Genomic DNA, 12,761 nt, shown 5'->3' with positions numbered 1-12,761 from the left:
AATAACTTCCCATAACTCCAGCTAGAAGATAGATGAGCATGTCAAATAAGTTCAGTGAATTCCCAAGGTAAAATAAATAGTTTATATCTTCTGCTCTAATATTAGAAGGACTAAATAATGACCTATATAGTGACAGGCCAAAAACAACTGGTCTACCCCTTTCTTCAAATGAATATTTGTTTGTTTTAAGAGAATAACTTGACAACTACATCAATCATACTTGAGTCCTCATCATGTTGCAAAAATATTTTTATAATAATTAAGGCAGAGAATCATCATGAACTTGAACCCTAATTTTGCCACATCCTTAGTTGTTTGGTCATAAGCAACTTACTTGATTTCTGTGAGCCTCAGGGCTTTTTTATGTGTAAAATAGAAATAATAATACATACTTTGCAGGATTGGTTGGAAGATTGGAAATAGTAAGTTAAAGCACCTGGCACAGAGGTTTGCTTGTAGTAGTAGCTGGGTGGCAGCTAGTATTGCTCAAACTATGTAGGAATGGCCATCGTATGTCTCGTTTCAGTTCACTCTGAATGGTCTTACTGAAGACTTCCTTAATCTTCCCTCTGCATATTCAGCACAATCAAGAAAGCCCATGTACTCCGTCTTTGTATACATGGAGTGTTGATTTCCCTTCCTGTATACCCTGGTGAGGCAGAAGGGCTCCTTCTGTAATATTCTTTTGCCTGACTGTGTTTCCACCTTGCAAAATGTTGGGGTTAAGTCAGAGATGGGCAGGTGCTGGGAAAACTGGCCATTGACCAAACCTTTTGACTAACAGTCCCAGTCTCATATTTGGTTCAACTGAAAGAAACTGCATTAGGTCATCATAACCTTTACATCTCTTTTCCACTGTTTTAGAAAGCAGTAGGAAACATACTGGAGGAAACTAGTGAAAGTTTACATTTTGTGTCCTACTTTGTGCTCATATCACTCCCTTTGTGGGGAAGGTAAAATATTAATGTTTTGCATTTACTTAGGTTCTTGGTTATGTAATTCCAATTATATGGGTGAGTTACAGATTCCTTACTCCCAAGAATTATTTCTTTGAGGTAAGAAACAAAACCAGGTTTTAAGATTCGGGTAGCATCCAACAAAATAAAAACATATTGCCTAAAGAGAACAAACTGGAAGCTTTTTAGAATGACTCCCTCTGGACTGTTAGGAAAACAAACAGCAGAGCAAATGTTGCTAATCCTGTTTCTGCTTTGTGCTTCTGGCCATGTAGGGGATAGAGAAGTCAATCTAATGAGGCCAAAAATCCGTTTCCAATCCTACAAGTGATGCATTTAATTTGTCAGGGTGTAAATCAGCAGGACCTCTCAGCATGTTTGTGTAGTATAATCCTAACCATAAAATAGTCCTCCTCATTTTGCCAAAGTGGTGGTGGACCTTCCTAAGGGCCAGCTCACTGACTTGGCGGCTGAAGCCCTATCTTACTCAAAGCTGGTAAGTCCCACACCCAGCCACAACCCCTGACATTCCTTGGGGAGGAAGCAAAGCTTAATTTAGATAATCCCCCCTGCAAAGTGTATTAGCTGATCCAAACCAGACCTGACCAACTAAAGGCATGTTGTTGCTGCATTTCAGAGATGCCTTAATGTAGAAAAAGCTTCTTGATGCATTTGGAGGATTAAGATTCATATAAGGAATAACTAGTGATAATCGATAAACTATTTTTTTAAAAAAACATAAACAGCTTTATGCTTGACTTTGAACCTCTCTCCACTTAAATAGGAGGAGCACATTTCTTTGTTGCAACAGAAATTGCCTGGCAGAGCTCCTCTAATTCCATTGCACATATGAAAATACACAATAACAATAAACAGAATAGGGAAAGTATGCTATGTATCACAAATGGGTATTTTTTATTTGTATAAAGAAAAACACTTTTTTTTAAGTTGTTTGTGGAAGACTATGTCTAATTTAAGAACAAATGTTCTGCCAACACTCTATCACACACATTAGGCCCTTAGACAAGAAGATAGACAGATAACTATAGAGATACAGCAATACCAGGAGGTATAGCAATTGAGAGAAAAATACCCCAGAACCACATGTAAGATAATGCCATACTTGAGGGTTCCACTGTCAAAAAAGAAAGAGATGTGGAATGCAAGTAAAAGATGCATGCAAGTTTTTGTCTGTATGAGCACAGAACTCAATTTCCAATTAAAACCTACATCTCTGAATTTGTAGTAAAAAACCTGTATTACTAGAGAAAGAAATGGCTATAATCCTGAAAAAGTTAACATCAGCAATAAATGATGTGATTTACAGATGTAAGAAAACCTGAGTTTTCTGTTGAAATTAGAATTTAATGACGGGGGAACAGTTCATCAGCAGAAGGCACAAATATGTTTGGGATCAGAAGTCAGATTCCTTTGAGATTCTGAAGTGCATGGAGAAGCCCCTTCTACCTGACCCAGAGTGGAGCTCTTTTGAGACCTTGCACCCTAACTCACTTTTAATGATAGAGCAGAGAGAGCAACTTTTAAGCAGTTTGCCTTTAAAATATAATATTTCATAGTGAAAATTCTATAGTAGGAAATGATACCAGATGCTGCATAAAAACCATGATGGGAAGACAAGAAAATCTGAAATGGTCCAGAATTAAGGTAGAAAGGATACATTTTTAAGAAAGAGAGAAAGAGAAGGGAAATGAAAGAAGGAAGGAAGGAAGGAACGAAGGAAAGAAGGAAGGAAGGAAGGAAAAATGTGAGAAGGAGGGAAGGAAAGAGAAAGAGACAGAGTACCTGAGTACAAGTGGTGCATAAAGATGGCATTTGTTTTTGCAGTTAGGGAGGAGACTTTTCAGGCCTCCCAGTTTATATTACGGTATCATGACAACTCAAGGGTCAGATATAGACAAAGACATAATATGCAAATCAGTAGGGAAGAACTAAAGAACGTAAATTCATGCGGGCAACTCTTTCAGAAATAAATCAGGCGGTAACATAACTACTGAGAGAGAGATTCAAATGACCTTAGGTTATACTAGTAAAATGAAATACACAGTTACTAAGAATATTAGAGAATATTTTATTAATGTAAAATGGTATCTATCTCCAAAGAAGTCGGACTTCCAGACTGTGTGTAAGGCATGACAGAACTTTTTGTGAAAATAATATTTATATATAACATGAAGCAAAATAGCCAACTCTTTCTGTATGATAAAGCTGTGGTTTTTAATTTTCCTGTGTGTTTTTTTTGTCCTTATCCTATAATAAATGTGCTATTTGTATAATTATAAAAGCAAACAACAACTCAGAAAAATAAGGGGAAATTGTCATTGTTTTACTTATCCATGATTCCTGGACAAAGTGTTCACAAATAGCATTTTGAAATATGACTGTAAATGTGGTTCACTTTTGGTGACAAAATTAAACCATAAAGGGGTGATCCTAGATTAACGGATGGTTAAAGTAAAGTATACTTGTTACATACATGTATAAGTCTGGTTACTGTGAAATTGCAGGGTAATAAATGGTATATTTCAACAGGATTGTTAACTCTAGAACATTTAATTATGCAATCAGGGCCAAGTCCTGTCAGGTTTCTTTGTAGTTATACAGTTAACCCCATGTCACAGTGCAAGGATAAATAAACGTAACACTTAGAAATACAAGTCATGCAGCATGAGTGATCCCTTTCAGATTCTAAACCAACAGCCAGGTTTATATTTTTCATGCAGAAGTTTAATTGTAATTGTTGACATTATGCTCTATTTTTAGCATGAAGTTGGGAAATTCTTTTAGTTTGTAGATAGTATGAAGAGGCCATGTGTTATAATAGAAATATGAGGACTAGCAGCAAAGACACCTAAATTACATTCCAATTTCTGCCACTAGCAAGCTGTATGACCCTGGACAAGTCACTCCCTTCCACTGAGTCTCTGTTCCCTCACTTGTAAAGAACAGAACTAGCAGTCCTCTTAGGTGCCTTCCTGGTGTGGAATATAAAGGGAACTCTAGTGCCACCAATTCAATGGCATTTAACCAGTTTCTATCAATACAGTGGCCTTTACCTCAATATTATGCATAGGAACTGAACCTTCATCAAGTTATCCAGATACCCAGAAGACATTTCAATTTAATGCAAGAAACTTGTCCTAAGGAAGTCAATGTTTTGAATTGTTCATCATCAATGTTAATGACTTCAAAATAATAGTCTTTCATTGTCCCAGCTCTCAAGATGTCTAAGTTCCAATTCAATCAACTGAAATGATTCATAATTTATAAAACAAGATGGTGTGATAACATCTATAAAGCTAAACAAAGACATTTACTATGTCCAAAGTAAATAGCTATAAATGAAAACTAAAAACCCAAACCCTTGATCAGCTTTATAGGTAAATTATTTTCTAGAAAAAATATACATTTTCCTTTTCTCTAGTGCTATATTTCTGAATTCAGCAACTCTGTAGCTTTGTAAAAGCCTAAGAATTGGGGGGGTTGAGCAGGAATTTAAGAGGCTCTATTCTCTGTTGTTACAGGTTTTGATTATGCTGAAAAATGTCAATATTTTGTCACTGAATTTAGTCATAGAATCAAATTTTTGTAGATATGGTGAGATTTGAACTACTAACCATTAGAGAAATTAATGTTAAAAGTTATAAAAAGCAAATATTTCAGGAGTATCAGCAACAGTATTATTACTGACATACTAGCTGTATTTACCTTAAGCTCTCCTTTCTTTCTATATTAATATTAATTTGGCTCTATATTTCATTTTTTAAACCACCTCAACCGTATTTGTTCAAGAGTTGGCAGAGAGGTGAAGGATATAAATAAGTACACACAGAAACATTTTTGGAATAAAGCAATCCTCACCTGTTTTTTTCATGAATCTTCAAGATTTCATTTGTCTGTTGAAGAAGTTGCTTCTCTAGCTTGTAGGTTGATAATGAATTCTCCAGCAGCTGTATCTCAAGTCGAGAAGTTTGATTTAGTACCTTAAGATAAAAGACGAAAATATTTCAAACTTCAATCACAAATCAATGCACTTTTTAAAGTTTTATTTTGTCTTTAAATAATATCTCTTCAAGAATAATTAAACAAATGGTTTACTTTCTACCAACTAATGTTTTACATGCCTTTCAGATATTATTTTGGTTTGAGATTAAAATTGCAATTTAGGACATTTGTGTCCTAAAACCCTAGGATATTCTCCTGTGCTAGTTGCTTCATATAGCTTATCTCCAATATCTGTAAGTGCAAGGTTGGTATTAAGTACAAGGTCTTAGATGTTGTGGATAATTAAGAGTAACTAATAGGCATGTAAAAGATACCTGTCTTGATATATCACCTGACAAAAAACAATTAGAAATGTGCAAAAATCTCTTGACATAGTTTAGAAAAACTCATTATCACACATTTACAGAATGCCTATCACACTAGGTCATGCTAGCCCTTCTGGATATCATGACCACCTGTTGAAGGAGAAATTGTTATCATCACTTTACAAATGAGAAACCTGAGCTTCAGAGAGAAGCCCAAGTTCACACAGGAGACAAGGGAAGAGTGGGGTTTCAAACCCAGGTAGTTTTATTCTGATTCTGCTGCTCTGCAAAGAAAATTAAGGAGAGGGTGAGTCAAACCATTCTGAGGAAACGAAATGACCCAGAACCCAGATTGTATGAGAGACAGATTGTTCTCATCCTTTCAACTTCACTACTACTACTCTGGTGGTCCTCTAGAAACTGTGAAGGCTCAATTCATCTTGAATCACAATGACCCATGTGTCTAGCTGGGCCTTCTTATGACATAAGTCTGTGAGCTGTGCACCCAAACCTATCATTCTCCAAGCAAAGAATGTACACTCCAGTCCTAGCAGATGCCTTCAAACTGTGTCAATGCCCTGTTCCTGACTGTGTCTTGTCCCTCTCTCTCTTTCTACCTTAAAGGAGGTATAAAAGGAAATAAAGAAGATAAATTAATTTAAAAAGCTCCTCACATTATTTGAAACATTTTTAAACTACCACATCTTTCCTAAAACTACTTATTTAAAAGGACCTGGAAATACTTCTGCCAGGTCAATATCAATGTAAATTTCTTCTACAAACGATGCCATTACAGCCGTCCTCCTCTGTAGCATCTCTAAATCTAGGATTATATCAGATGCACACAGAAAGTCTGTTCAACATGTACCAACAGGGCCGGGTGTGGTGGCTCATGCCTGTACTCCCAACACTTTGGGAGGCTGTAGCAGGTGGCTTGCTTGAGCTCAGGAGTTCAAGACCAGCCTGGGCAACATGGCAAAACCCCATCTCTACAAAAACATACAAAAATTAACTGGGCATGGTGGTGCGTGCCTGTAGTCCCAGCTACTTGGGAGACTGAGGCAGGAGGATCACTTGAACCTGGCAGGCAGAGTTTGCAGTGAACCATAATTATGCCACTCTACTATAGCCTGGGTGACAGAGTGAAACCCTATCTCAAAATAAAATATAAAATAAAATAAAAAGGAAAATACACCTATAGGCCCTGGGCTTGACTTGGGCTATGGGAGTTTGCAGGAGCAGGGGATATATCTGAAGGGAGCAAGGCAGGAACTAGCCTGAGGTGAGAGAGGCAAATGCCTCAGTTGCAAAACTTAAAGGGGTGCCAGAAATCTCAGTAGTCAAGATAAGTAATATTTTAATGTAACATTTTTAAAATTTTACAATTAATGCAAGAAATTGACATTTAACAGAATATCAATTTAAAATAAAGACAGCATCTGATTCTGCACATGTCTGATTTGGTCTGAGGTGGTCTCTAGCCCTGCAAGGGGTGGAACAGGAGGGCGAGGAGGGGATGGGACAGAGAATGGTGAGATGGAGCATTTATACTCTAAAAAAGTTTAAACTGCTATGACTCATGTATACAGTCATTAGTAAGGATCTGAAATCCAGTCTAAAATGTACTGCTACTAATTATATCATGTTTGTGAAGGGTTTCAGTGTTTTAAAAAATGTTCTTTTCTATTTTGTATTATTTCATTTCAAAACAAACAGAATTTGAAGGTAGAGTTGAGAGTAGCTCAGAGGGGATACATGGTAGAGAATATAAATTTTGGAGATAAACAAGATACAACTTTCAACTATTAAACATATTATTGTCCAAGTATGATTTTATTTTTTATTGAATGACAATTTATAAAATAATGAAATAGGGAATGAAACACTTGTATGTTTTGGTGACATTTAGAACAGTGCTTGGCACAGAGACAACACTCAGTATTTGTTTATGGATACTCAATATTTGTTTATGAGGTACATTATCTCACTAAATCAAGCATATCATATGTAGTTAAATAAAATCGATTTTCTTTCTTATTCACCATACTCTCTGATAACACTTCCTGACATTCTCAGACACCAAAATTTTTAATTTCCAGAAGGCAGTAAGTATTCTCCTCCATGTCCATTGAGAACAAAATGGAACCATTCATAATTGAAAATGAAGCTGCCCATATCTCAGTCTGGAGACCACTACAGTTCCCAGTTTGTCTTCCTGCTCCTACTTGCCCCAGCTCAAGTCCATTTTTCACACAGCAACCAGAGGGATCTTTTTGAACACATACAACAGATCATGCAATCTCCTTTGCAACATGCTAATGGCTTCCTTTTGCAATTAGAATGAATTCCAAAGTCCTCAGCCTGGCCTGAAAAGACCCATGTGATCAGAACCCTGTTCACTTCTTGTTTATCATGCTCTAGCCACATAGTCTTCTTTCTGCCACCTTGGTCAAGTTCATTCCAATCTTGGAAGCTTTGCACTTGCAGTTTCCTCTGCTTGGCATGCCCACCGCTTCCCAGATGCATGGCTGATTTCTTCTCATCATCTTAGTCTCTTTCTGGCCACCTTCTTTATAGTAATACCTTCCTCACCCTTCATCACATCATCTTATTTAATTTTCTTTACAGAATCATCCCTGTTGAAAACTATCACATCTGTTCACTCATTTGCTGTCTTTCTGCCCCTCGTAGGATGTCAGTTTCACAGAGGCAGGAAGGCTCATCTGGAGTCCCCTAAGCCTCCAGACCCCTCTGGGGTCCAGCACACTGCAGTGCTCATAGCTGAGTTAGATGACATTCTGGGCAATGGACAGTGAGCTGTCTTTCAGGCTTGGGTCATGGTCACAGAAAGGGTAACAGGGCCTACATGAATATCAAGTTAGACTTCAGTGATGACAGTCTAAATCTAGAGCAGCATCTGAATATGGGAAAAGGAAGGGGTACAATATCAGAAGTCCAGGCTAAATGCCAATCTAAAGATCAGGGCAGTTTAGAGTACAAATACCAATCCCTCCTCTTGTTTCCCCATCCCCTTGACCCTATTGCTGCTTTATTTCAACTCTCTCCACTGACGTATTAAACTAGGTCTGAAGTGGGCAGCCAAGAGAATTGCATAGCAAACTATGATAAATTGACCACTTTCTTGCCATGCGTCTATGGAATTTGCTGCTTAGCAATAATCGAAGTGTTCCATTAAAATGACAAAAGACATTTCCTTCTTAGCCTAAACACATTCCAAAAGCACATCTTTGGGGGAAAAAAGGAAAATTTTTAAATAAAGAAGAAGAAAGAAAAGGAGTAAAGCATATGTGAAACATGCCCCTCAAGGAACAATTTCAAAGATTAAATTTTCCAAAATATACCTAAGAGTAAGAGAGACATAAAACCTGAAATTGAGGATTTATGGGCCATAGAATTTTAGTTCTTTCTTTAAAAAAAAAAAAAAAGTAAACATTTAAAAATAAAAAGTATTAGTTTCCCAGAGAAAGTGAGCCGGAAAATTTCACCCAGCTCTCTTTAATACTTTCAAGAGTGCTTCTGATACTTTAAATTAATATTAATGCTAAAAGTCAGAGACTGAGGTAGAAAGAAAAATCTGTTTTTTTAGAGACAGTGTCTCACTCTGTTGCCCAGGCTGGAGTGCAGTGGCATGACCACACTCACTGTAGCCTCTTGGGTTCTGGTGAGGTGTGCCCAGCAATTTTTTACATATATGTTTTTTTGTAAAGACAGGGCTCTGCCATGTTGCCCAGTCTGGTCTTGAACTCCTGGGTTCAAGCAATCTGCCCACCTCAGCCTCCTAACATGCTGGGATTATAGGCATGAGCCAGTGTACCTGGCCAAAAATCTCTTTCAATGACTCATTAGCTTTGAAATAGGCCCTGTTTTCAGAGTTATGTTTCCTTTTGCTTTAGTTATTTTTTTTCCAAAGAAAAATCCGTAACATAAAGTATGATGCCTTGGCAATTAATTCTAACAGAAGAATGAAGGTTGATACATGCAGAAGGAATGATAGAGTTAGAAAATCAGCATTTTGCAAAATGATTGAAGTAATTTACTTGGTTAATAATGGGCAATGTGATAAAGTATTACCCTACAGGTTATCTGTTAATGTCCTAGGGAAAAGTGAACTATTGAGATGCGGTGATATGGAGGTTATGACCCTAACCAAGTTAAAGAACAGCATGACTAAGGGAGTAGCAATCTGGCGTGTGTGTCTCCTGAAGAGATGCAATAGGAAGTGACCAGTAATTCCACAGAACACCCCTGCCACAATATTCCATTCAATCTGAACAAGTCTTTAGATTCAACTTCCAGTTTAGAGAAACCATAGGGGATTGAAGGGTAAATTAAAGGTCATAATAAAGAAATATTCAGACAAATGCAGAACATGAGATGATTTACAAAACAACCCAGTTTCTTAAGAATGTCAATATCAGGCAAAAAAAAAAAAAGGGGGAAGACTGCTTCAAATTTAAATGGACTCTTAAATCTTGAAAAACAAAACTGCTATAAAAGTTTTAGTGGAAAGATGAGAAAATATGAATGTAGAAATTAGATAATCTTAGGGAATTATTGTTCATCTGAGTTGTGATGTAATATATAATTAATATTATATAGCTATTACATAATATTCTCTATTTATATTATATATAAATATATTTTATTTATAATAGTAATACCCTCATTATATATATATATATATATTTATAATATGATAATATAACCCTACATTATCTTTATAATATAATAACCACCTCATTTGGTTACAGAGTTTGATAGAGATAGTACTTACATTACAGACACAGAATTGTGGGTAGAAATAAATCTCCCAATACAGCTAACGCTCAGTAGAGTCAGAATGCAACCGGATAGTCTATCTCCAGAGTCTGGGTTGTTACCCACAGGCTTATCATGTAGCTGTAAATAAGCAGCTTCCCTCTGGTTAGTGACACCCTCTAGTCCCTAACAACTGCTACCAAAATGCTTTCTTTCAAGTAACCATGAGGTCCTCTGCTTGTTGCGGCTGATGGCATCCAACTCTCTCTCCCTGCCCCTGCCCCCAAATTAGCACCACGAGTAAGGAAGGTGTCTAAATTTATTATGCTTCCCAGAGTATGGAAAAGAAAAATAAACAAAAAAACCCAAAAAACAAAAAACCATTCACTCAATGTTCTTAGTTGGGTCAGACATCTTTGCAGTAGACTGCTTCTGTTCAAAGTCCTCTTCTGATCCATCAGCTATTTGTGGGTGCCTATTACCATCAACACACAAGCCTCAGCATATTGTCCTCAGGCTTGGCGACATTGGGCTGAAACCTGCAGAGATTAAGGGACTAAAACTTAGTTTTATTCACAAGTATTTATTGAGAGCCTATGCACCAGTCCTGTTCTAAATCCTGTCGATAGAGCAGTGAACAAGAACAACAACAACAAAAAAAACCCCGCTTCTTAGGAATTTACATCCTAGTGCAGGAGTTGGTCAGATTTTTCTGTAAAGGCCCAGAGAGTAAACATCTTAGGCTTGGTGGGCCAAATAGTCTCTGGTATAACAATTTAGCTGTGCCATTTTAGTGAAATAGCAGCCACAGACAACATATAAATATATGAGTGCAGCTGTGTCCAATAAAACTTTATCTACAAAATAAGATGGCTGGTCAAATTTGACCTGTGGGCCATAGGCTGCTGAGCCCCCTCCTAGTGGCTTATCAAACACTTTTCCTAAACCTTGTAAGAAAATTAATTACAAGATATTTTGCTTAAATGACCCACTAAAAAATTTGTTTCATCATTTCCATTAAACCAAAATTAAAAGTGTATTCAACTGTTTCTCATCAAGACAAAGAGATACAGCAGCTCAACTTTGAGAGCTGCCCTTTGAGTGTAGATATAAGAAGAAATCTGCTTATGCCTAAAGATTCGTGCTCATTGAGCAAACTGTTTCTGAACTGCCTAATACACACACACACACACACACACACACACACACACACACACACACACACAAGTATATATATATTTAAAGATAGGGTCTTGCTCTCTCAACCATGCTGGAGTGCAGTGGTGTGATCATAGCTCACTGCAACTTTGAACTTCCTAGGCTCAAGGGATCCTCCAGCCTTAGCCCTCTGAGTAACTAGGCTACAGGCATGCATTACTATGCCTGTCTTTTTTTTTTTTTTTTTTTTTTTTTTTAGAGATAGGATCTTGCTATGTTGCCCAGGTTGCTGTCAAACTCCTGGGCTCAAATCATTTTTCCATCTCTCTGTCCCCTACAGTGCTGGGATTTTAGGTGTGGGCCTCCATACCTGGCTTGCCTTATATTTCTAATGAGTGCTATTGAGGTACAAACAGCACATGTGATCATTTGTGATGTCTGAAAGGATGATTAAATGGGATTAAACATGCAGGAAATATATTAGGGGAAATGCCCATGAGGAAAAATTGGGAGGAAGCCAGAGGAGGTTTGGAGAGGCTTCAGACTGGGATGCCGGTCTAACTGCAGGAAAGAGGAGAGGGAAGGAAGAAGAGTTGGGTGGAAGTCTTATCCCTCAAGACAGCCATGCAACAGCTCCAGCAGGCTGATGAAGAGCCCCTAGCCAAAGTCATGTGTCAGTGGACTTGTACAGCTCCCAGGAGCAGGCCTACATATCCCTGCCACAATGAGTGGAAGTGACTGCTGGAAACTGTGGTCTCTGCACCAACACAGCAATGGATTTCAGGGCACAGCCATTGGTGAGCAGTGGTCAGTTATACTTCCCACAGTAGGAGACTGGAAAGGTACATCTTTAAGGCTGTGAGGAAGGGCTCCACAGATCATTAATTTGACTGAAAGTCAAGAAAGAAATGACTTAGAAGTGTTTTACCACATTAACTCAAACTCATGAAGGTAAAGACTGCTTTACTTGTTGCATTCTAATAGGACTCATTAAAACATCTTACATAAGGAAGCACCCAAAGGCAGGAGTGATTGCTCGTGTCTGTAATCCAAGCACTTTGGGAGGCCAAGGCAGGTGAATTGCTTGAACCTACGAGGTCGAGACAAGCCTGGGCAACATAGCAAGACCTGGTCTCTACAAAAAATAAAGAAGTTAGCTGAGCATGGTGGCACACACCTGTAGTCCCAGCTGCTCGTGAGGCTGGAGTGGGAGGATCACCTGAAACCCGAAGGTTGAGGCTGCAGTGAGCCCTGATCAGTCACTGCACTCCAGCCTGGGTGACAGAGTGAGACCCTATCTCAAAAAATGATAATAAATGATAATAAGGAAATAAACATAGCATGGTACATCATCTACCTTATAGAATCCATTATTATTAAATAGCTAATATATGTAAAATTATTTAGAACTGAGCCAAGCATGGATTATTAGAGGTAAAATTTAAGGCGATTTGTTTGTCTGTTAATTTCCCCCAAAACCAAATTTGCCTGAGAAAGAAGTGAGAAATAGAATGACACTACAGGAAGTGACATGAATAAT

At 37.7% G+C, this 12,761-nt stretch overlaps 1 protein-coding gene across 2 annotated transcripts in view; it reads right to left on the bottom strand.

The window, feature by feature from the left end:
- The window catches only part of LOC105475992 (angiopoietin 1), a 246,213-nt gene that overhangs the window by 79,043 nt on the left and 154,409 nt on the right, over nucleotides 1–12,761 (bottom strand). For both annotated transcript variants that reach the window (XM_011731536.3, XM_011731535.3), the window contains exon 3: nucleotides 4,836–4,957. In XM_011731536.3, coding sequence (XP_011729838.1) covers nucleotides 4,836–4,957 — 122 coding nt within the window. The remainder of the gene's footprint in view (nucleotides 1–4,835; nucleotides 4,958–12,761) is intronic.

Source organism: Macaca nemestrina, chromosome 8 (assembly GCF_043159975.1).
Source record: "Macaca nemestrina isolate mMacNem1 chromosome 8, mMacNem.hap1, whole genome shotgun sequence".
Classification (NCBI taxonomy): domain Eukaryota; kingdom Metazoa; phylum Chordata; class Mammalia; order Primates; family Cercopithecidae; genus Macaca; species Macaca nemestrina.
The sequence above is the reverse complement of the archived record's forward strand: the minus strand, read 5'-3'. Positions and strand labels throughout refer to the sequence as shown.